This window comes from Schistocerca cancellata, chromosome 4, assembly GCF_023864275.1.
Source record: "Schistocerca cancellata isolate TAMUIC-IGC-003103 chromosome 4, iqSchCanc2.1, whole genome shotgun sequence".
In the NCBI taxonomy this organism is placed as follows: domain Eukaryota; kingdom Metazoa; phylum Arthropoda; class Insecta; order Orthoptera; family Acrididae; genus Schistocerca; species Schistocerca cancellata.
The window spans coordinates 250,806,026-250,832,110 of record NC_064629.1 but is presented as its reverse complement, the minus strand read 5'-3'; the positions used below and the strand labels follow the sequence as shown (position 1 = coordinate 250,832,110).

The following is a 26,085-nucleotide window of genomic DNA, read 5'->3' as shown; positions in this document are numbered from 1 at the left end:
TAAAAAAGATGCTTTTCCTTGTGCCATGCTGTATTCACAAGGAGATCACACAACAATCTGATTTTTGTAATTTTTTTATATTTACAATATGCGAAGTTCTGAACTCAAATACATGTTGCCCAAAGCAGTTTGATGCAACACTCTGAATTTCTCGAGAAAACTGACTTTGAAGCTTTCCAAGCAACTTTAAGTCACTAAAGCTGGAACAATTTTTTGATCCACATTGTGGCTCTGTCACAGCATTCCTGATTGCCACACCAGTGGCCCAAGTTTGATTCCTGGCTGACACAAATTGTTAAACAAAAGACCATGTTCTACAAGCATTTTCATGGAGGATACAATACATAAATATTACAAGAAAATCTGCAGCAATCTGGTGTGGTAATCACTGTATTGCTGATTCGAGCCTCATTTCAGTCATTACTTTTTCGTTAAATTAAAATACCTATGTCATTTAAACATAAAATTCATCAAATATATGCTCATCAACACACATCTAATTATTGTTTTTAAGAGGCCCTCCTTCATCAACTACAGTAAAATAATAGTAAATTGTGTACTGTGAAGTCTGTGAACACACAGGTAACAAGGACTGTTCACTCTTCCCATTTAGAGATGCTCTTTTATCACGTTTCCCCTCAACGCTCATGTAATTTTTATAAAAATGATAGATACATTAAGTAGCACATACTAGATGAAATTTATGTTTAAATGATGTAGGTACTGTAACTGAACACAAAAATTAATGAGAAACTAGATTCGAACCAGCACTCCATGGATTGCCAGTCTTCAGTGATATTAATATTTTTGGTTGTTCATCTTTTATCTTCATGAAAATGCTCATAGGACACGCACTTTTGTTTAAGAATTTGCATCGAACCCAAGTCTCCTCTATTGCACTCAAGCATTCTTAACAAAAGATATTTCTAACTTTAGTCCACTACAGACTTTTGGGAAACTTCGAAGTCAATTTGCTCCGCAATTTTTGCAAGCTGCATCGAACAGCTTTGGTCAATTGATATTTGAATTCTGCACTTGATGTAGCACGAATATAAAAATTGGATACATCAGATTGCAATGTGGCCTCCTTGTCACAACATGTCATTCATATAAACTAGCACTAACAGATGTGTCACTCATACCCAACCTTTACTCTTTCCCACCTCGCCAAATCACTCAATTACACTGTCCTAGTTGGTGTTCAGATTATCATCTCCATCTCATTGGTATCTTTGTGGAAGCATCAGCTGTTGCCTCAGCTGAACAGACTCCTCTATGCTGCCTAGTGCAGCAAGACAATGGATGAAGCGTATACCTTCCACCAGCATAACCTAGCAAAGGATCTCTCAGAGGAAATTCTGGTCCTACAAAACATCACTGAGCGGGTTGAAGGCTTCTATCCAGTCACTTGTTGACCAGTTTACTGCTGCAATAGCAAACAACAAAACAAGAAACAAAGTCTTAAATCATTCACGCAGTACAGATATTTTATCGTCTGAGTGTCACACAGGACACAAAGAAGAGTTGAAAACAAGTAAGTCTCCAGGTCTGGATGGAATCCCAATTCAGATTTACAGAGTGTGCTCTACAGCATTGGGCACTTACTCTGGTTGCATTTATTGTGAACCTTCCACACAGCACGAAGTCCTAAGTGACTGGAAAAAGGTGCAGATAACTCCAAGGGTAAAAGAACGGACCCACAAAATTACATGCCCGAACCCTTAACATCGATATGTTGCAGAATTCTTGAACATATTCTTAGTTTTAATATGACAAATTTCCTTGACACAGAAAATCTTCTGTTCACAAATCAGCATCATTTAGGAAGCATTGCTCGTGTGAAAGTCTGCTTGCACTTTTCTTGCACAATATCCTGTGAATCATGGATGAAGAGCAACAGGCAGTTTCCGTGTTCCTTGATTTTCAGAAAGCATTTGACATGGTGCCCCAACGCAGACTGTTAATGACGAACCAAGCATATGGAATATGTATCAAAATATGTAAGAGAATGGAAGACTTATTAAATAATATGAGGGATTTTAGTAAGTAACACAGCACCTTTTTTCTTGGCCAATTTTGGTTGAAAAAATGAGAAATTTGTTGTGGGACATTGTGGAATATTCCCTCTTCAGCCCCTATAGTTTCATGAAGTCCCGATAGGTGGCAGCATTAAAGGTAGCATTGAAAATGGTGTCTGTAACAGGTGTGTGTTCCAAGCAGAGCACTGACATCGAGTTTCTTTCAACGAAAAAAACAGAGGATCGCAGATACTCTAGGCACTTGCAGAATGTCTACGGAGACTTGGCAGTGAAAAAAGCGTGACGAGTTATTGGGCAAGGCATATGTCGTCATCGCAACAAGGTCGCACAAACCTGTCTGACTTCCAGAGTGCTGGCCGGTCGAACACAGCTGTGCCTCCTGCAACAGTGGAACATGCAGTTCCGTTGAAGTGATCAATGGGTCACAATGTAACACCTCGCTGCTCAACTGGACATCACTGTTGGTAGTGCTGACACAAATGTCCAACACTTGGGGTGCTCAAAGCAGTTTGTCTGCTGGGTTCCTCACCGCCTGTCAAAAGACCATAAAGAGCAACGAAGGACTAGCTGTGCGGAATTGCTTCCATGTTGTAAGGCTGATTTTGACCATTTTTGTTGAACATCGCCACAGCCAATGAAAACAGTTTCATCACTTCAAACTGGAAACAAAACGGTGATGCATAGAGTGGCACCATGTTCTCTCTCCTCTGACGAAAAAGTTCAAAGCCACACCCTCAGCCAGGAAAGTCATAGCAACTTTATTCTGGGACTCTGATGGGGTTATTCTGTTTGATGTTGTGCCTTATAGTGCAACGATTAACTCTGAAGTGTACTGTACTACCATCACGAAACTGAAGGGAAGAAGTTCACTTGCACACTGAAAATGTGTTTGTTGCCACAAAATGCAAATGAACTTCTCCTTCTCAATGACAATGCAAGGCCTCACATAACACTGCGCACCCGAGAGGATCTCTCAAAACCTCACTGGACTGTTTTTCCTCATATACCCTATAGCACGGATCTCGTACCTTCTGACTTCCATCTGTTTGGCCCAATGTAGGATGCACTCCACAGGGAACAGTACAAGGATGATGGGGAGGTTATTGATGCAGCACTATGTTGGTTCCATACTTGACCAGTAGGGTGGTATGTGGGCATACAGGCCCTCCTAGTAAGGTAGCACAAGTCTGTCACATTGAACAGAAATTAGGTTGAAAAATGAGGTTTTTTTTGGCCAAAAGGAGTGGGGAATAATATGGTGTACAGGAATCCTGAATAAAACCTACATGCTTTCCAAAAATTGTGTTGCATTACTTATTTAATGCCCCTCGTAGAACCCAGTACATTGTCCTTAATGGCTGGTGTTCATCAGAGACAGGGATACAGTCAGCTGCGTCCCCGCAATGTGATACAACCACTCTTGTTCTCTATACACATAAATGATCTGACATACAGTGAGCACCAATCTGTGACTGTTTGCCAATCGTGCTGTAGTATAAGGGAAAGTATTATTGTTGAGTGACTAGAAGCATACACAACGACTTTCACAGAATTTCTACATGGTTTAAGGAATGGCAGATTGCTCAAAACATAAAAAAATAAAGTTAATGTAAATGAGTAGGAAAAATAACCCTGTAATGATCGACTACAGCATTAGAACCATTACTACTTGGCAAAGTTGTGCTGATTAAATATCCAGGCATAATGTTGCAAAGCAAGACAAAATGGAACATGCACTTACAGACAATGGGATGGCTAATGGTCAACTTCGGTTTATTGGGTGTTGTTAAGAAAAGTGTAGGGTGTAGTTCTGAAACGTCTTAAATTTTCAAAGGAGGCCACGTACAGAACACTTGTACAACCCATTCTTGATTACTGCTCAAGTGTTTGGGATCCCCACCGTGGGATTAAAGGATGACATGTCAGGAATTTAGAAGCATGCTGCTTGATTTGTTACCGGTAGACAATCAACAAGCGAGAATTATAAAGTTGTTTTGTGAACTCAAATGGGAAATGCTGGAGGGAAGAATATGTTCTTTTCATGAAACACTATTGACATAATTTAGAGAACAAGCATTTGCAGCTGACTGCAGAACAATTCTACTGCTGTCAATGGTACATAATGGCTTCTGAAATACATCACATGGTGACTTGCCAAGTACGCATGTAGAAGAGCGTTCTTTACTACTGAACGAAATAAAGACCTAAATGACCAGCATGACCAAAAAGAAGCACTGTACACAGTAAATATACTGAACATGGCTGGGGGTTCGTTTGGTGGTGGGTACAGAACATGAAAAGGAACCTCCAAATAATCCCATTCTCCCATGAAAAAGCAGGTAACAAAAATCAAATTTCAAAGTCATAATTTCTACTTCTACTTAATAGCTGTCCATTGAGCAAAACTGTCAATATTTTATCGTCTCACTTAACACAAACCCAGATCATAAAAGCAGCCAGTTCCATCCACCCACGTTATTTATATAAATTACATATACATTTTACCATTGGATTCTTTACGAGTAAACTCCACACTGAATTTCACCGACACTGATGGTAAAAAAAAAAAAACATTTGATGCAAAGTACAATATTCACAGTTGTGTCCTTTAAAGCTTGCATTATTGCCTGCATAAATTGCTTTCACAATAAACACCAGTTTCATCTGTAATGAAGAAAATATCATCAACAACCCCACTATATTAAAAAATTAGAAACTACAAGTTGTCTAACGCTGAAACAATTTCCTCAATAATGCTTTCTGCATTGTGCTCCAGAAAACCTGGTTCCCGGCAGTGCAGACCCCTGCCCTCCGCAGCTATAAGGGATATTACAGGAACCATAGTGACTATAATAGAGTGTCAGGTAGAGTTTGCATCTAAGTCCTGAACTCAGTATGTAGTGAACCTGGGTCCCCCTTCAAACCCCTCTTGAAGCTCTGGCTGTCAGGATAAGGACGACACAGGAAATAACTGTCTGCAATGTATATCTTCCTCCAGATGGTGCAGTACCCTGGATGTATTGGCTGCACTGATTGATGAACTCCCTAAACCTTTCCTAATGTGCGTAACCCCTTGTAGGATGGCACCATGCTTACTGGCCGAGGTAGGGAGGTCGAAAATTTACTGTCAAAACTCGACCTCTGCCGCTTAAATACAGGTGCCCACACACATTTTGGTGTGGCACATGGCACATATTCGGTCATTGATCTCTCGGGTTGCAGCCCTGGCCTTCTCCCATCTATCCACTGGAGAGCACGTAACGACCTGTGAGGTAGAGACCACTTCCACATCTTCCTGTCACTCCCCCGGCGTCAAGCCCATGAACACCCACATCTTCCTGTCACTCCCCCGGCGTCAAGCCCATGAACACTTACCCAGATGGGCTTTAAACAAGGCAGACTGGAAAGCCTTCACCTCTGCTGTCACTGCTGAATCTCCCCCACATGGTGCCACTGATGTTGTCATTGAGCAGGTAACTAAAACGATCGTTTCTGCGGCAGAAAATGCGATCCCTCGTTCTTTAGGGTGCCCCCGGCGAAAGACAGTCCCTTGGTGGTCGCCGAGGCAATTGGAGTGTCGGCAAACTCTACAGTGACATACACGGCACCCTTACCTCAAGCGCCTAAAAGCATTTAAGTGGCTTTGTGCCTCCGTTCCCCAGCTTACAAAACAATGGCAACAGGAGTGTTGGGAGAGGTACGTGTCAACCATTGGGTGCCCTACACCACCTTCCCAAGTCTGGACGAAAATCAGATGTCTTTTTGGGTACCGGAACCCAACAGGTGTCCCCGGCATTAACATCATTGGCGTGTTATCTACCAACGCGAATGCTGTTGCCGAGCACTTTACTGAGCACTATGCTTGAGCTTCTGTGTCAGAACTACCCCTGGCCTTTTGCAACCTAAAACGGCGGATGGAAAGGAAAGTCCTATCGTTCACTACATGCCACAGTGAACCCAATAACGCCCTATATACAGAGTGGAAGCTCGTCAGTGCACTTGCACATTGCCCCAACACAGCTTCTGGGCCGGATTGGATCCACAGTCAGATTATTAAACATCTCTTGTCTAACTACAAGCGACATCTCCTCGTCATCTTCAATCGGATCTGGTGCAATAGTGCCTTTCCATCACAATGGCGGAAGCTTACCATCATTACAGTGCTCAAACCCTGTAAAAACCTGCTCGATGTGGATAGCTACCAGCCTGTCAGCCTCACCAACTTTCTTTGTAAGCTGCTGGAACAAATGGTGCGTCAGGGGTTGTGTTGGGTCCTGGAGTCACATGGCCTACTAGCTCCACATCAGGGGAGTTTCCGCCAGAGTCGCTCTACCACTGATAATTTTGTGTCCCTCGAGTCTGCCATCCGAACAGCCTTTTCCAGACGCCAACATCTGGTTGCAGTCTTTTTTGACTTATGTAAAGCATAAGACACAACCTGGCGACATCATATCCTTGCCAAATTGTGTAAGAGGGATCTCCGGGCCCCCACCTCTGGTTTTTATCCAAAACTTCCTGCCCATCCGTACTTTCTGTGTTCAAGTTCGTGCCTCCCATAGTTCCCCCTATATTCCAGACAATGGAGTTTCGCAGGGCTCCATATTGAGTATATCTCTATTTTTAGTGGCTATTAATGGTCTAGCAGCACCTGTAGGACCGTCAGTCTCACCTTCACTTTATGCAGATGACTTCTGCATTTAGTATTGCTCTTCCAGTACTGGTAGTTTTAGAAAGAGTCCAGTGACCAGTGTCCTGGTAGAGGCCGGAGTCCCTCCATTGAAGGTTAGGTGTGCACAACTGCTCACCAGTTACATTGCAGACGTTCGTAGTTCTCCTGCGCATCTGAATTACAGTCTCCTTTTCCCAATCATGATGGTTCATCTCCCACATCGGCGGCCTAGGTCAGGTTTTATGATTGCAGTTTGTGTCCGGTCCCTTCTCACTGAACTGGAGTCCTTCCCATTATTGCCTATCCTCGAGGTCCATTCACATACACCTCCATGGTGTACACCTAGGCCGCAGATTATTCTGGACCTTTCGCATGGCCCTAAGGACTCTTAACACTGCGGCTCTCCGCTATCACTTCCTCTTGATTCTCGACATGTACCTGGGCCATCAAGTGGTTTACACCGACAGCTCGATGGCTGATGATTGTGTAGGTTTTGTGTATGTTCATGGAGGACATACTGAAGAGCACTCCTTGCCAGATGGCTGCAGTGTTTTCACTGCAGAGCTGGCGGCGATATCTCGTGCTATTGAGCATGTCCGCTCATGCCCTGGTGAGTCATTTCTCTCGTGTACTGACTCCTTGAGAAGCCTACAAGCTATCAACCAGAACTACCCTCACCATCCTTTGGTACATTCAGGAGTCCATCTATGCCCTGGAACGGTCGCATCATTCAGTGGTGTTTGTGTAGCCCCCAGAACACATCAGAATCCCAGGCAACGAACTTGCAGACAGTCAGGCCAAACAGGTTACGCGGAAAATGCTTCTGGAGATGGGCATCTCCGAAACTGACCTGTACTCTGTCTTATGCTGCAGGATTTTTCGGCTTTGGGAGACGGAATGGCATAACTGTACACACAACAAACTGTGTGTCATTAAGGAGACTACGAATGTTTGGAAGTCTTCCATGCGGTCCTCTCACATGAATCAGCTGTCCTCTGCCTTTTCAGCATTGGCCAGATGTGGCTAACACACGGTTACCTCCTCTGTCATGAGGACCCACCTCGGTGTCGCTGGGTATCACAAATGACTGTCGTCTACCTCTTGCTGGACTGCCCATTTTTAGCCCCTCTGTGGCGGACTTTTAACTTTCCCAGCACCTACCTGTTGGGTGACAATGCCTCAAAGGCATTGTTAGTTTTACATTTTTTGTGTGAGGGTGGTTTTATCATTTTATCTAAGTGTTAGCGCATGTCCTTTGTCCCTCTGTGTCCTCCACCCTAGTGCTTTTAGAGTAGAGGTTTCAATGTGTTGCAGAGTCGCTGGCTTCTCCTTTTCATTCTCATGGTCAGCCAGCTATGGTAATCTGCTCTCTTGTTCTGATCTCTTCTACATGTTTCTTGCATCTGTGGTTTTCTTGTCCGATTTTGTCCATGTAAGTGTTTGTTACCCTTCTGTCATTCTTGTGGTTTTCTCCTTTCTTCCAGCTGTTTTTTGTATGTCTCGATTATTTTACTCCCACACTTGTGGAATCACTTTAATCGGAACGAGGGAACGATGACCCAACAGTTTGGTCCCTTGCCCCCTCTTTTAAACCAACCAACAACCTTTTTCCACTTAAAGTTTCCTTCGTTTAGTTTGCAACATATGGTTTGGCATTGTTAGGAAGCAGAATGATTGTCATGTTTTTATTGGTATTGCAGGCGTTTGTCTTTTAAGCGTGCGGTTCAGATGGACTTTCATGATTCTGCAAGATGTCTCGTTTAGGCAACTGTAGCGTTATGTGGCTGATCGCAGTGAAATAATATAATGTAACACACACGAAAAACTGGCCCCGAAAGCCAACTGCTCACCAGTTACGCACGATTTGTTGAACGGAACAAGCAGAATAGATAAACATGTAATAATTAGGCAGTAAAGAAATAATAAATAAGATAATGCTAAACAATAGATGATGATTGGTGGGCAACAATCAGTCTAGTACTCGGGGCTGATTTTTTTGTGCGCCACCGGGTACCACTGAAATAATATTGTGGAAGTTATCGTATTCTCTATACAAAATGTGACACCAGACACTCAATTATAGAGTGTGATCTTCATTCAGTTGTAAGTTGTTCTGCCTTCCATAACAATGAACATGCTGTTTTACCTTGGACCAAAAAAAGACGGAAAATGGCCACTTGTGTGTGCCGAGATGACTTCCTTATTGAAATAAGGAAGTAAGCTGATATGCCCTTTTGTTACCTGAAAAGATGTATGTATGACATACCATGTAATTTTTATGTAATTCACATAATTATAAAGTACATTTTAATTACCTGTTGTGGACGCTGAAATTCTGAAAAGAATCAGAAGGCCAGAGTTCAAAAAAGGATTGAAACAGATCTAGAATGGGCATGCGCAGTGAACGAAACGCACAATAACTAGATACTGAACTAGGAGCAGTTGGCAGTGGAACTGTGACAAGTGGCCACGCAAAGGAGGATGAGGCCGGCCGAGGGAGACCGAGACAGAAGGGAACGGGACCGAGGCTGGAACGAGACCGGCTGACGTGCCGTTGTAGGAACCAGCCGACCGTTTCCTGTTCTCAGGAACTACACGTAGAAAGCCACGACTGAAGTGAACTGAGAGAGACCATTCCTTAGAATTCGTTCCTCACTCCTTCCGTTCACCTTGGTGAACCATTTGTTTAGACCCGTTAGTTCACGAACAATCCATCTCTAATCTGGAGTATTTGTGTTGGATTGTTGTAAGCAGTGATCTGCATCTAGGTCACACTGCAGTGGACAGCTGTGTCAGTAAACCATATTCAAAGGGTAAATTTCAGGGTATTAAGTCATTTACGTAGTATTATTTCTATTCCTCTATTCCTTAACAGTTGCCATAGCTCAGCCAGATGGTGGAAAAAACCACTGCAATTCCACTGGAGGATTAAGTTATGGTGAGACTGGGAGGCATGAAACACTCAATGACGCAGTCAACGCCTCAGGGTCACCTGCTGTTAACTGTGCGATCGACATCCATTGTGTCTGAGAGCCCAGCGAGATCTAGGTCCTCAGCGGATTCCAGAATCTCCACCCCATCCTCAGATAGAGCTTGTAGGTAGTAGCGGTGTGGGTGCCACCTCCGTGCCTTGGTTGTTTGCGGTCTTTTTCTTTTTAGGTTTCTCTTGCAGTTCCTTAAGGTTTGTCTGGCTGGGAGGGCTTCACGAATTAAGTCTCAGGGACTGAGGATGACCATGAAGCCCTATGACCAGCTACCTGTGGTTGCTTCAGCCACTGGCGGGTGTCAGCTTTGCCACTCGTACGAACCTGGGAATGGAGTAACCCAAGGTATCCCTTCCTGGCGAGAGGAGCTTATGAAGACTTCCCCTTCCCCGGCCGAGACGTGGGGACTGACATCCCCAATAGTTGGTAAGGGTGGCGGAGTGGTGTTCTCCTGAAGTAGGTTGTGCACGAACAACAGGGAGGGAAGTGTCCCCCGCCATCAAGGGGGCAAGTGGAGTCTGACGATTTAGAGTCGTATTTCTTAGCATTGAAGTTGGACCTTCATCGCTTCGAGACTGCTGGTGTTTGACCACCAGGAAGAGATGACATACTACCCATCATGATGTGTCATCCGCCCTGATGCCACCCACTCCGAACAGGGGTCCTCCCCATGGGCACCATCCAGCTGCAGCAAAGACCACCTGGCAATATGGCCATTGTCGGGAGTCCCGAAGCCCCAGGGTGACGAGCATCTACTCCTTGCATTACGTGGAAAGTTAATGGCGCAGGCATCAGCAGAGCGATCCCTGTGTGGTCAGGGGGCTACAACCAGTAGGGTACATGGCAGCCCCACCACAACGGACTGGCTACCGTGCTTGACAGCGCAGAAAGCGATACTGCACAGAGGATGTAGGAAAACACAGCTAGCAGGGTGACCTTGCCCAACTGCTGAAGAATGAGCGGAAGTGCAAATCCAAGTCGATGAAGGATGCGGGAGGCCACAGCGCATGATGGACACTATGCACCATGTAAGGCTTGATCTTCGGGAAATTTTGAAAAATGGAGGTCAAACCATACAGTGGGCCATCACATAAAAGCCTAAACTTGTGACACTCCATTTAGTCACTTCTTTCGACAGGCAGGAATGTCTTGGGCCTATTCTAAGCCCCGGACCTGAAGGGGAAGCAAAAGGTTGTATCTGTCAAAGGACATTGCTTACAGTGAATTACCTTGTACCACTCTAATGTAGCTGTATAAATTATTGTGTGCGCTACTGGATCCTATCATATCACGCAAAGTTACCACATTTTCTCGAGTAAAAGGCAACTTTGATTGTAAGATCACTCCTCCTTCCAACCCCCCCCCCCCCCCCCCCCACTCTTTTCCTCAAGAGGCTTCTTGAGGAAACTTTATTTCTGGCATATTCTGACCAATCAAAATTACAAACCATTTTACTTACGAAGTATCTGCCTAGACAGTTAACATTATATCTATTCTACATTTTCGCTGTTTATTGATAGTATACATTTTGATAATTCAAGGATAAGTAAAAATAAACAAAAATAAATGTTTTATATTAATTTGTGGACCACTTTTTACATTTTTTGCTTACTAACCCTGTCATCTATGGAATCACTATTTTTAATCATAATCCTAATAGCACAGCTGTGAAATACATATCTCTATTCTCACAAATATTAGCTGTTGCTTCGAAAAATGTTGTGATTTCTGAGGCAGTTGTTATCATAAGTCCTGAGAACACAGCTGTATGTATCTGAATAAATATTCAGGGTTGCCACAAGTTTCCTCACGTGAAATTCCCGACATTTCCTTGATTACCAGATAAGGTTTAGCAATTTCCCTGACAAATTTTGAGATCTTAAGGGTAAGTTAAGACATAAGTTGTTGATCTGTCTTTGCAGCTATGGTACAAGAAACGATAATGCAAATGAGGAAATATCTAAAAATAATGCGCAAGCAAATGGTGTTTCCTGATGTGAGCAAAAATCTTAGTCCAACATCAACATCTTTTGTAATGAACTGTTTTTAAGATGGAGAAAGCAAGCCAAATGGTGTGTGTGTGTGTGTGTGTGTGTGTGTGTGTGTGTGTGTGTGTGTGTGTGTGTTTTTTCAATTAAGACCACTAATGTTATTTTATTTCAATAAAACAAAACACATTTGGTGACAAAAATACGCATTTCCTTGGAGTCGCAAGACAGACTTATAATACATTCATTGATTTCAGAAATAATCTCAGAAAAAAATAGGCCTCTTGAAAGAAGTGTATAGAGCGGGGAAGAATTGTGTAAACCAACACTGTAGGTGACCACCTATAAAATGTTGGTTCTACTATGATTGTTATGGTCAGTTATTACCCACTGTGTCATATTTTTTTTAGAAATATACGAGTACATAGCATACAAACCACCAGCAACCGATACAATTTTCTTCCTCTTAAGGTCCCTCCTTTCTAACATATATATCACTTTAAAGTGCCAAAATGTACTAGAACAAATAAATGTCTAAAATGCCACACTGTACAACAAACGTGGGGAGGGGGGAGGGGGAGGTGGGAGGGGGACAGAGAGAGAGAGAGAGAGAGAGAGAGAGAGAGAGAGAGAGAGAGAGAGAGAGAGATATGGATGTCTGAGAAAAATAAGTTTAAATTTCAGTGGAATCCTACACCCAGCATATGTTTAATAGTGAATAACTGATACTGGAAGTCACCAATGGATTTTATTTATATATCTCAATAATCTGCAAAATATGAAAACAATTTACAGCATACAGTATACCACCTTTTTGTTCCAACCCCTGTACAGAGTGAAAAACTGGCAAAATAAAATATGTATACGGCAAAATAGAACAAAGATATTAATAATCCGTTCAAACTTCGATGGATAGTTGACAAGATTCTGCAAACTGAAATGTGTTCATATTTTTCAGATGACTGAGATACATAAATAAAATCCTTTGGCCAATTTCAGTCCCTGACCAATTTCAGTCCCAGTCATTTAATATTAAAAATGCATTGGAATACAGGATTCCATCGATATTTTTATTTTCCCAAGACTTCTTATTCCCCGTTTTTCTTCAGAGAAACATTATCAGTGGCAAGTTTTGAGAAACATGTAACTTCTGTATTGTTATGTTAAAATCTGCTCCTTTTGTCAAAACACAACACAGTTTACCAATATTTCTCTCACTAATATTCTAAATCAGTTGAAATAGTGACAGACTCCTGAAACAGTGTATTATTATACTAACAACGGACGGCAAGACAGGTTAGTAGTTTATGGATAGTACACTCTCGGTATAAACAGAAACATGCAATTTCTTCACTTACATTGCTGCACATACAACAGCAATTCTTATTTCAACAGTTATCTATGGTCCTTAAAACATACATTATTTCAATGAAAATACCTGTAGTAGCTCAAATATCATGGTAGATATGAGGGGTTTCGCATATTAATGGTATGGCAATATACTCTCCTCCTTGCGGAACATCACTTGCCAAAAGCTCATTTCGGTATCTCCAACCATTTATGGCTGCAAGACATGTTATGAATATTTCACTCTGGCCTTTTCAATGACACGCACTATCCGAATGAAGTGCTTTACATACAATCCATTTTCTTGAGATTGGAGATAGACTGTGATATCCTACTAAGTTCAACACTCTGGAGATGGGAGATGTAGCTCCTCCATCTCATGGATTATACTCTAAAAATATGAGTGGCATATGGCCTGTGTCAGGCCATTTCTCAGCTTTGTAAATGTATTCCAATATCTGTCGTCCATATAAAGGTACTAGATGATGCTTGTGCTATAACGAAAAAACCACTGATGGTAGCACCTGTTGTTTGTACTGGCAAGAAATTAATATGGGAAACATTGTGTGTGTTACTTGCTTTGTGACGTTCATGGTCACCTTGTAGAGGTGTACTGTGAGTCACAGGATCACATGCAGTGAAAATAGCCCGACTGTTGTCTGCTACACACTACATATATTTTAAAGATGGGCTACAGCACAAGAGGATAAAAAGTTTCTGGCAAAGAACTGTGGTTCAGTGCTTGATAAACAAATTTGCAATTTTGATAGAAGTGATTGAACAGCTATTTGTTTTATCACATTTTTTTCTTTAAGTGTGCATATTGTGTGTTGTACACCAGAAAGCTCATGACAAAACAAAAAATCCATGCATCCAAAGTAAATGTCAAAATAAAATTAGAAATGAGAAAGATGAGACCTGACTTTTTTCAGACTGCAGTGGCCAGCTATTGAGCTAGACAATTTTTGCGAGGCATCAAAGTGGTGGAAGAAAGTTATTTTACAAGTTTTCATTACGCTGACTGTAAATTTAACATAAAAAATTGTCATTGATATAAGGCCATGTTTGTTTGTGATATTTAATAGAAAAAAAGATCCCTCTTTCAACTGCAATGAACTGCAGTAGAATCTGCTCCACAAAATTCAGAAAGACCACAAAAAAGGACAGTATCAGTCAATGACACCTTAGCAGCCTAGTCCTCAAGTTGTTGAAGAACAATTCAAAATATTCCCTACATTTCATATGCACCAATAAATGACCTAACATACACCAAATGCAAATTTATAGTGGCCCTGATTTTTGCAATGAAAACTTTCTGAATTTCTTGCAGTAGTGTACTTAACCTCAAAATATTACAAAAAACCCATCTCTCAAAGTGTAGCATTCGTCTCAAATCTGCCAGGTGATGTGCTTCACTGTTGGTTAGCAGGAATGGCAGATGGCTAGCTCGAATGCCCAAGCTCTCACATCGTGTAAGATATAGTGCAGAAGCTAGCAGACTTTTTTGACTATGTTAGCAGCAACATGCACAAACTGACCTATCTGCAATATTTCTCCAATAATTTTTAAGAAACAATTTGGCAAAAAATAATTAATTAATTGATTAATTAATTAAATTCTCACACATCTCATAGATTCATTCGTCAGCTCCACGATGAACTGCTTACAATTTTGTTAATGGTCATAGTTATTGTGATGTTTTACAGTTGAGGAAACTACTCCAAAGAATTTGGAAAGCTTGCATTGAATAATAGGGGTTACTATGAATTTGCATTTAGTTGCATGGTAAGTCACACATTGCTGTATATGAAGTGTATATGAAGTGCAGCTTATTCCTCAAACTTTGGTGGCTATCACTGTCTATCTCCAATCTCAAGAAAATGTAAAGCAGTCTGTTCCGATTACACATGCCAGCAAGAAACATACCCCACATCTCAAACAGTTTGAGATATCGAAACAAGATTTTGGCCATACGATTAATATGCAAAACTTCTATACTTATCCCAAAATTCAAGCAATTAAAGATTTTTCAATGAAATAACATAATTTTTAAAGATAACCAATAGCTGGTGAAATGAAAATTGGTGTGGGATTTACAAAAATGTAAGCGATAAAATTGTATGTTTACTTTTATATTGAAAATGGGCTTTGTCATGAACTATTAACCTGTCTTGTGTTCAACTGCTTGTTTGATAATACACAGTTTCAGGATTCTGACACTATTTGAACTGCATCAGAATGTTAGTGATCTGAATATTTGTTAACTCTGCTGTATTATAGTAAAAAACAGATTTTAACAAGGCAACAACAGAAGTTGCGTATTTCTCAAACCTCATCACTGATAATGCTTGTCTGAAGAAACAAAAGAGAATAAGAAGTGTGGGGAAAATAAATCACAATTTCTGTTGAAATTTTGATGGAATCCTATACCACAGTGTATTTTTAAATATGAATGATCAGGATTGAAACTAGGCAAATAATTTTATTTCAGTATCTCAATGATCTGAGAATTATGGTACCCTTTCAATATGCAAAACCATGTCAACAAAATCATGTAAACAGAATATCCATATTTTTAATGATCTAAAAGATGTTCGTTCTGAAAAGTACAACCCTTCACTCTATATACGGATAGGAACTAAAAGACAGTATACTATGTGCTATGGAGACTGCTATAAAAAGTTATATATAGACTCAGCACCTAAATCTAGAAGATGTGGACACCCTGAGGATGAAAGCAAAGGAGGAATAGTTAAGCTGTTCACTAAAATTCCTAGGCAAATGAACACAAATTGACATCTTCACTATCCCCTCGACACACCAGATAAGGTCACAAAGGCTGGCGAGGAAATGTTTCTGGAAATTCACAAAGCATCTGAATATCAGCAAGATCTGAATAAACTCCAATATCTGCATTCTTAAAAGCATCAACAAAACCAAATTCAGCCCTTGCCTCACTGCCATCAACCACAGTAGCTGTATATCAAAACCCTTTTAGAGTTTATTTACAGCTATATTAATTTTCTGTTTTTACATAATGCTTTTTACAATATCATTTCTTGTTACATCTACATACATACTCCGCAATCCACCATACAGTGCGTGGCGGAGGGTACCTCGTACCACAACTAGCATCTTCTCTCCCTGTTCCACTCCCAAACAGAACAGGGAAAAATGACTGCGTATATGCCTCTGTACGAGCCCTAATCTCTCTCATCTTATCTTTGTGGTCTTTTTGCAAAATATAAGTTGGCGGCAGTAAAATTGTACTGCAGTCAGCCTCAAATGATGGTTCTCTAAATTTCCTCAGTAACGATTCACGAAAAGAACCCCTCCTTTCCTTCAGAGACTCCCACCCGAGTTCCTGAAGCATTTCCGTAACACTCGCATGATGATCAAACCTACCAGTAACAAATCTAGCAGCCCGTCTCTGAATGGCTTCTATGTCCTCCCTCAATCTGACCTGATAGGAATCCCAAACGCTCAAGCAGTACTCAAGAATAGGTCGTACTAGCGTTTTATAAGCTGTCTCCTTTACAGATGAACCACATCTTCCCAAAATTCTACCAATGAACCGAAGACGACTATCCACCTTCCCCACAACTGCCATTACATGCTTGCCCCACTTCATATCGCTCTGCAATATTACGCCCAAATATTTAATCGATATGACTGTGTCAAGCGCTACACTACTAATGGAGTTTTCAAACATTACGGGATTCTTTTTCCTATTCATGTGCATTAATTTACATTTATGTATATTTAGAGTTAGCTGCCACTCTTTACACCAATCACAAATCCTGTCCAAGTCATCTTGTATCCTCCTACAGTCACTGAACGACGACACCTGCCTGTACACCACAGCATCATCAGCAAACAGCTGCACATCATTTATGTAGATAGAAAACAGTGGACCTACCACACTTCCCTGGAGCACTCCAGATGATACCCTCACCTCCGATGAACACTCACCATCGAGGACAACATACTGGGTTCAAGCAGAAAATGGACATGGTAAGGACCAAATGGAATTTAAAATGAGACTGAAAATGTGCTGTCGAGCAACACACAAATCGCACAGGATGTGTCAGTAGTAAGACGCAGAATCGCACTGGACACTAAGTTACAAAGAAACTTTACTCATTAAACATATATCCAGTTTAACTGCTTAAAGAAATTAATTATAAGAGAAGAAGAATACGAACAGCTTCAAAGCTCTAGACAATAAAGCAATTGTACAGATAAGAGCAAAGAGAAACAAAACAGAATTTTAGAGGACACAAGATAGCTGTTTAAGAACAGAGAAGGATTAAAAGTAAATAACTAACTTAAACACTAATAATCCAAACATTTATAAGAAAAAGTCAGAAAGTATAATGAGAAGATTATAACTGAGAAAAACCAAAGCATGAAGAAAACAAGTAGGCTCTTGTGCTGGGTAGACATCATATCCCATCTGTCAAGATGTCAGATGGCACACTGTTATGACATTCTGGGAGACCATGCTAATGGTGTCTGAGGAGTTCTTGAAAAAATTTATTTAGGGCACCTAAGGAAAAGAAATCACTCAGATAATACTCTATGAGGCTGAGTACACAGCAGAAGGACAACCTGAGGAAGTAGGGAATCCAGTTCAGTACATGAGCCGAGGAAAAGTGTTTGGCAACAGGGGGCTAACAGAAGAAATGATAGAAGCATGGCAAGAGGTGATGAAAGTCAAACTTACATAGTTATTCATATCACATTTGTTTAAGAGAATGATACCAGATAATTGGAACACACTGTATTTGTTGTAATCCAAAAGTTACTTATTTACAGATATAGCGATGAGTCAACAATCCACAACTGCAGACAAAGTGGGGATGGAACTGGGGAAGGATTGATTGATCTACTCAATGACAACCAAAGACCCAGTAGGCCCTGAAGCTATAGTGAACATCATTTGCCGATGATCTACTGGGTGTGAGGAACAATGTTGATGCTGAAAAGCCAGCATTACATGCCCCATGGTTTGCGACGTGTGCCATGATTATGTACAAATGGTGCACCATTACTCAAACTGCAAGACGACGATGATGATGAAGATGACAGACGATTATTGACCTTTGAAATTTAAACATTCATGATAAGATGTTATTACAAATTAACTAATGTAGATTTTCCATTGTTTACAAGTTCAGTGGGCATTAAACATTAATTTTATACCATTAAAACACTATTTTTAATAATTTGCAATTTTTCCATCCCCTTCAACATGGAAACTATTAGCTCTAGAGAAAATACCAGTAGGACCTCAGTTTTACAAAATTTCATGCTGTTTAATTTTGTACTGGGAAAATTTTTCGATACAAGCTGTGGTTTTCGAGTTAATATATGAGGAACATAAGAAAGTTACCTTTAAATGCTCCTGCAACCCAACTCTCACACCCCATGGGTGGGGATTTTCAGTATGTTGTTCATGAGACTTTCCCTACCAATGAGCAAAAATTTGCAACTACATGAATATTTTCCCCTAATTTTCCTTCATTGACTGGACTATAAGTGTTCCATCAGACACCCAAAGAAGCCTCCTGACTAGCCACTGCAGGTAGCATCCAGTGAACATTACAAGGAAAACAGCGCCAGAGCTATTATGGAATACATATGAAACGCCCAGCAGAGAGCAGAAAACAGAGCCTGCGAGAGAGCTGTCTCGCATGCCAACAAGTACGCTTACAGCGAACCTTACACCATATGAGACAGACTTTAGCACAAGCTAGACAAGATTCTGTAATCTCTACAAATGTACCTGGCAAACTGCTTAATTTAATGAAAGTTATGAGGTTATAAACAAAGAAGAAGTGTAATCTAATGTTAAAGAGAAAGCTCTTATATAACCAACGTAGGACTTTGTTGAACATTGTTTCTGCAATGTAACAGCATAGCAAGCCAACAGTTAAATGTCACATGTGAAACTAGGCAGAGAGATCACATCAATGTGTACAGTGATTGTCAGTGGCATACTTTGACAACAAAAAGTATGACATTGGGTCAATAGAATGTTGCCACATGACTACCTACAGACATTAGCTACACAATCCATACACAATCACAGTGGGTTAATAAAGGAAGAACCCACATGTGCCCACCCACATCCATTACACCACCAACCAGGCTTGCTCGCTCACTAGCTTTGGAACTGTCTGAGCACAATAGTCTCTTCAGGGGTTAAAAAAGCTGTGAAAGACACACTTAGGCCAGTGCTCCCTCCCTCCCTCTCAGCACTAGCCTAAGAGTGTCTTTCACAGCTTTTTTAACTCCCCAAGAGACTATTGTGCTCAGATTGTTACAAAATTGACACTGAGAAACCATACGAGTAATGATTTAATTAATTCCTGTGATCTAAATGTCTTACATCAACACAGTAAATTTCAGTTTCAAAATGCTACTCCTGTCAATCTATTGCAGTTTTCATGAACTACAGTGCATAATAAAACGAACCACAAAAATCATATTTATGGCAGTGAAAAGTATCAATAACACAATCTGTTCAATTCTTTTCATAAACACACTAGTTAAAGTTATATGTAACGCTTTCAAACTGACATTGAAAGAGCTGGGCTACAAAAGCTATAGGAGTACATAAATAGATACAAACAAACTGCAATTTAACAGTACCAGTAAAGAACACATGTTATGTGAAGCAAAATAAGGGTTTAATTTGCATGCAACACATAAAAACATCTGCTAATTACCAAATCAACATTAAGTGAAAACAGTACTATCCAATAACTATTTCTGCACAATAAAGTTTTCATGGTGAAGAGTGACTTTATGTTAATTACCTGTAACAATTAAGGTCATTTGTTCCCAGAAGTTTGAAAATACTCTCAGAATTGTTATTTTTAGACTCGGTAACTTTTTTACATAATAATAAATGAAGAAATGTTAATAGTGTTACAACAGCCTCTTGACCCAGCTTCCTCTAATTTTTTTTTATACTATCAATGTAGTGGTTATATGTGGAAAATGTAGTCAGTAGAAGTGACTAGTGATAATCACACTGATAAAAATTCAGTGTACTCTTTTAGAGCCACAGAGGGGAAAATATGAATATTACAAATGAAAACTAAGGTCACCAAAATAAAATCTGTACAGCCATGGAAGACCAACTCACTGCTTAAGATTCTGAATAACCTTCAACATCAATACCTTTGCAGATTTTCTCTGCACAAGCTCTAAAAGAAAGCCATGACAACTCAGTAAGTGCTTACACACAAATTTGAGTCTGTTATTGTTGCATTCTATTTTTTTTATTCTTGGCTGCAATCATTATTCAATATTTTGGAGAGTAAATTTTTATACAACACAAAATTTCAGGAACACTGATGAAATTATTAAGTGTGAACAATAGGCTACATGATTTTACTCCAGTTATAGCAAATACGACCAATTTAAAATCTACAGCTTCAGGAAGCTTCATCCATGGCAAAGAATGATGGTTACTGGTTTCAGGGACATCTGAATGAATGAATGAGAAAACCAGAAACTACAGTCACATACTAAAGTGTCTTCTCATAGTGACAAACCATATTAAATTTCTATTCGGGCATTACTTTTGAAGATGATGATAAATTCAATGATCAGAGACATTTTGAAGTAGTCACAAAAACTGCTAATGAGCAGCTTCTTTTCCCTCTATTCTCAACAAGTATAGTTACCACAATGAAAGGATACTTGATGCACGGACAAATATACAAATGCAAGAAACTATTTATTTATAGGGTAAAATGGGTCCACCTCTGGAAAGAAAGAGAAAGCGGGAGAAGGGGCAAATGAGAGATATTCACACATTCAGAGATGAACCTGTGGTGAACCAGAAGTATTTCTTCCCTTGCATGTCCCAAATAATGACACCATTTTTCTATCTAAACTGGCGTTATCTGTAACATTTCTGCAATTTAAAATTTTCATACACATTTTCAGTTAAAGTATTTATACTTGCTATATTATTGTTATAACAACTCTTCCTACAAAATAAACCTTGGAGTTTACATTTACCTTTCGTTCTAGAGATCCTGTCTCCTCTTTATCACGCTGATCAGTACGGGCTCTATCAGAATCGCCATCCACTTCTGACTGTTTTTTCTCCTCCTTGCTACCATGTTTCCCATCTTTTCCATCATCATCCATTGTACTTTCATCGTCACTGAATGCCAGTTTCTGACTGCAATATTATTTTTGCACAATATGAGTTTACCATCCAACAGGATAAGTAGAGTTAAATTGAGAATTTTTTTACACACATATGAAGATAGATGTATGAGGTTCCTACATAAAAGAGCACTAGAACTTACTATTACAGCAAAAAAACAAAAAACCACATCTCACTTGTAATCAATATCATCGTGTGCCGCCCAACCCGCATCACGAGCAATATCATCCATTTTGCTGAAATCCTCTTCCTTTATTATTGGTCTAGTAATCACCTCATCATCAACACTTGACGTCGAACGTGTTGAAGGTGACATGAATCTACAAAATTAATTTTTTAAAATAAAATATTGCATCTAGTATTACTGAAAGTCATTATAATACATAGTACACCAACATAAATTCTTTAATAAACATGTCACTTACTCAGAACGTCCTCAGTAGGAACATTACTACTGACCTGTAAACAAAACTGATAGAAACAGCAACAGCTCACGTGCAGCTGTTAGGTGGTCAATATACACACTCAACACCTAAAAAATACCACTAATCCTGAAGCAACATACACACAAGGGGGGGGAAGGGGGAGAGAGGGAGAGGGGGGAGAGAGGGTGAGGGAGAGAGGGAGAGAGGGAGAGAGGGAGAGAGGGAGAGAGGGAGAGAGGGAGAGAGGGAGAGAGGGAGAGAGGGAGAGAGGGAGAGAGGGAGAGAGGGAGAGAGGGAGAGAGGGAGAGAGGGAGAGAGGGAGAGAGGGAGAGAGGGAGAGAGGGAGAGAGGGAGAGAGGGAGAGAGGGAGAGAGGGAAGGGGCACAGGTGCTTGCACCTTAGTTTCACACATATTGAACACCAGTCTTAAATTTCACTTTTAGTAAATACAAGTTATTCTTACCTAGAATCTGAAGGAAGCATGAAATGTGGCCGCTGTAAATTCGGTCTGAAGCCCGAGAAATTACCTCGGAACAACTGGAAAATAATATTTAAAGTTGTTATTGAACTTAAACAGAAAGAAGACTATTTAAAGCATCAAAAACAACTATACTATAGTAATAGCAATAAAATCTAAATATCTTCCTTACTCACATCTTCAAAATATTCATATTAAGTATCTTTGTGTTATATACCAATTTCACTCCATAGTAGTTTAATGAAGTCCAACTCGAATTATCTGGATGACTCAGGGCAGGATGCAATTGGATAAATCATGTAAACAGGTCATTTCTTATATACGAAAAATGTGTATACATACTACTCTAATACAAATTTAATGATTGCAAAACAATGTTGTTTAGATTTTGTATAGTACTGTACTTACACGCAGTGTCAATTCTTGAACATATCAGTCAGTCAGTCATTTTGCTGTCTTCAATCATTTTCATGCAGCCAATCCTCACATATGGTTGATGGTGAGCAGCTGTATTTTGTAACACTCAGACTGCCGCTCCATCCATGCTATGGCAATGTCAAGACACACAAACACCTCAGCAGCTGAGGGTCCCACGTCCAGTTCAGTGACAATGTCATCCTGCTGGTATCAGTTTCTTCTCTGATACTTTCAATGATTTCCTTGTCACTGAAAATTTGGAAGCCTGGGTCCTAAGAACCGGAAGCAAGCCGATCACCTATATCCTCTGCACTGCAATCTGAACATCCATGAATTTTCAAAAGTATCAAAAAGATGTCCTCAAGTGATATTTTGTCCTCTGCCACTTCTGTTTCTTCCTCTTCCTTTCCATGTCTTTTCTTTCCATATTTCTGTACCTCATCTTCAATTGAAATGCCTTTCAATTTATTCCAAGCTCTTTTTAATGTTGTCGACTTCACCAAATTCCATGCTTCTGCCCTCATGTAAGAGCAGTCTTTTAAATTCAATTTTTGGCAATGAGGCACACTGCCTTCTTCATTTCCATCTTCTATCAAAAGCTTCCTCAACAGATGTCTTCTATAAAGTTGTTTCATAATTTCTATAACTGATTGGTCCACTGGCTGCAGCAAATGCTGTCACATTTGGTAGCATGAAGATTGTTTTGAAACCTCCGTTTTCTTTGCCTGGAAGGCTTTCTGATGGGAGGGTGGGTGCATTGTCCAGAATTACCACCACCATAATTGTCTTCTTGTATTTTTTTTACTTCAAGTCTCAAAATTGAATCTTACCACTCACAAAACAAATTAGCAGTCATTCAGGACTTTTGCTGATTCTTGTTAACTATGCAATTTTTTTTTTAACATTTTTGAAGGCCCAAAGTTTTTTTCGAGTTTCCTGTCAACAGAAGAGGCATTTTGTGGATTCCTGTAGAGTTAGCACAGTAACATAGTCTTTACTACCCTTATGGCACAGAGAACTAATTTCTCTTTTAAACACTAAAGTTGTTTCAGGCGAAGCCTTCATAAAAGACCTTTCTCAACTGTGCTGTATAAATATTCATGGCCATAGAATTCTGCTTCAATTCTGAGTTTTACAACAAAATTTTCTGCAAATTTTGGTCTCCTGATAGTTTATCACCACTTAAATCCAACTCATGAATACCATGTCTTGGCCTGAAATTCTGTAGCCAGCTATTACTCACTTTAAATGAAGACAAACTGTCAACTTTCTCAGTTAAACGTTTTGCTTTTTCACACACAATCGGTCCTGGAGAGGATTTCCCAATGCTCGCTGACACAAAAACCGCTTGTATATGGGCTCTTCCCCCTAGTTTTCTTCTGTTTCCATCACTTTTCTTGTCAAACTCCCATCTTCATTCTCAAGGGCAAACACACAGTTTAAAATGAAGGACTTTTAATGTCTGACACTGTTGACATCCCCACACTTAAAATCTTAGTTAACTGCTTACCACTCATGTCTGCCTAATTGTTCTAGAACTTATTTTGTCTGATAACGATAAGACAATGTGTTTCCCATTAGAAGATATATGTCGCACAGTAAATTAAAACACATGCACAAAACAAAAGACAGGGAAGACAGAATGTATAGCAAGAAATCAGTGTATAAGTTACGGTCACAATAGGCACCACACAAACAACAACGCATATACTTCAATGTGGGTACTGTACCAATTGTTCACTAGAAGAAATTGATAATCTGAACAAAATAAATTTGCTCCAACAGAGTTAGCCTGAAGATGAAACTCACGAAAGATGGGTTCAGAGGTCTGAAGGTTGCCATGTGCAGTGGCATGACACCACCTCCAGCAGGTGTGCTTCCTCCTGAGCCTCCAGGGCCTCCCGGGGCCAAGCCCCCACCCAGGGCAGCACAGGGGCCCAAGCTGCTCCTTGGCATCCCATCCTCCATCCCTGCAAGAGAATCACAAATATGTACACTTGAAACATGAGAAAACCAGGTACAGATTTTGGATTTTTTTGGAACACAGTACGACAGAGGGCTGGTTCAACCTTGCTATTCTTTACTTCAACCATTGCTCCAATTACAGTTCAACATTGCCTCGTATCAACTGAACCAATTCCCGCACCTCTGTTCAGTATGTTCTGCATTAGACAGTTTTTCTAGATGACTCAAAACTGTGTATCTTCATTCCTTACCTGATCAATCCATCTCATCTTCCAGTCTTCTGTGTCATCACATTTCAAAAGACATCTATTTTATTTCTGTCTTTTTCATTGCTCATATTTCGCACCTACACAGTGTTATGTTCGAGATAATGCTTTCCGGGAAACTTTTTCTGTCTTGAAGGTCTATTTTGGGGTATTACTAGTTGTTATTTTTATAGAAACTCTTTTTTGCCTTATGCATTTCTTGCTAAACATCTCTCCTACATCTTCCATCTCCATCTATTCTATTGCCCAGATAGCAAAGTTCCAGTGTGAGGCAAAAACGTAGTTTATAAAGTGACATAGCACAGTGAATGAGGTAGTTGGTATGCCACTTTTCAGTCAGTCTCTTAAACAGGAGCATTTTTCCGCTGGTACTTTTCTAACTCACTTTCTCTAAGCTTTGCTGCACAATTTGTCACATGTAACATCATGTCTGAGCAATAAACCAGAGGTAACTACATATTTTAGTTGGGCTATCTGTGTGCATGAGAGATCTTTGTCTCTAGTAACAAACTGTGCAATTCCCTGAAGTAATGGCACAGTTTCTACAATCTGATCTCCACTTATCACCCAAAACCTAAACCCTATTGCCATTATCATCTCTATTCCTGAACAGAACACTGTCTTATAAAATGTGTTTCAGATTTCAACTACTACTACTACTACTACTACTACTACTACTAATAATAATAATAATAATAATAATAATACTAATATGTACAATGTTTTGAAAACAAACTGCCCAAGAGCCTGACAACACTAGATGATGCAATAAAGAAATTAAAACAACTTTTGATCTGATTTTTGGTATGAATTAAAGAAGTGACAGCTGCAATCACACAACACACTGCAGCTCACCTTTTCCTGTTCTCCCTTGTCACTTTATAAACACTGCATGGCACGGCAGAATTGAGAGAACCGAAGGGAAAACAGAATGTAGTTTGCATATCTTCAGTCCAGACAACTACAGATTTTGACCTGGATGGAAAACTGCAGAGTTAAACTGAAGGTGGATCAGCCCCTTTAGATGACAAAGCATAAAATTTCTCCCTTTTCTAATGCAGAATGGCAGTGGGTTGCAGAATTCAGAAATGCCTCATTTTATGGTATATACTACACACAAAAAAGGTGTAAAATCAGATTTATTTTCCATGCAGAAGAGTTCAATGTTCAGATTTGCCTAAGAGATCACAAATAATTGTCAGCTACTGCTGAATCTCAAGTTTATGCAATCAACTGGCATGCTTTGACCTACTGGCAACATTTACTATGATATCTGATCATGTGATCCACACGAGATCTGCACTTGCGGAAAA

The 26,085-nt window shown here is 40.1% G+C and overlaps 1 protein-coding gene across 1 annotated transcript in view; it reads right to left on the bottom strand.

Moving 5' to 3' along the window:
- Positions 1–26,085, bottom strand: part of LOC126184982 (protein PRRC2C-like) — a 237,944-nt gene that overhangs the window by 152,993 nt on the left and 58,866 nt on the right. The window contains exons 7-10 of the mRNA XM_049927684.1: positions 24,351–24,511; positions 22,110–22,183; positions 21,398–21,541; positions 21,068–21,233 (exon numbers count right to left, since the gene is read on the bottom strand). Of these exons, the coding sequence (XP_049783641.1) occupies positions 21,068–21,233; positions 21,398–21,541; positions 22,110–22,183; positions 24,351–24,511 (545 nt within the window). The remainder of the gene's footprint in view (positions 1–21,067; positions 21,234–21,397; positions 21,542–22,109; positions 22,184–24,350; positions 24,512–26,085) is intronic.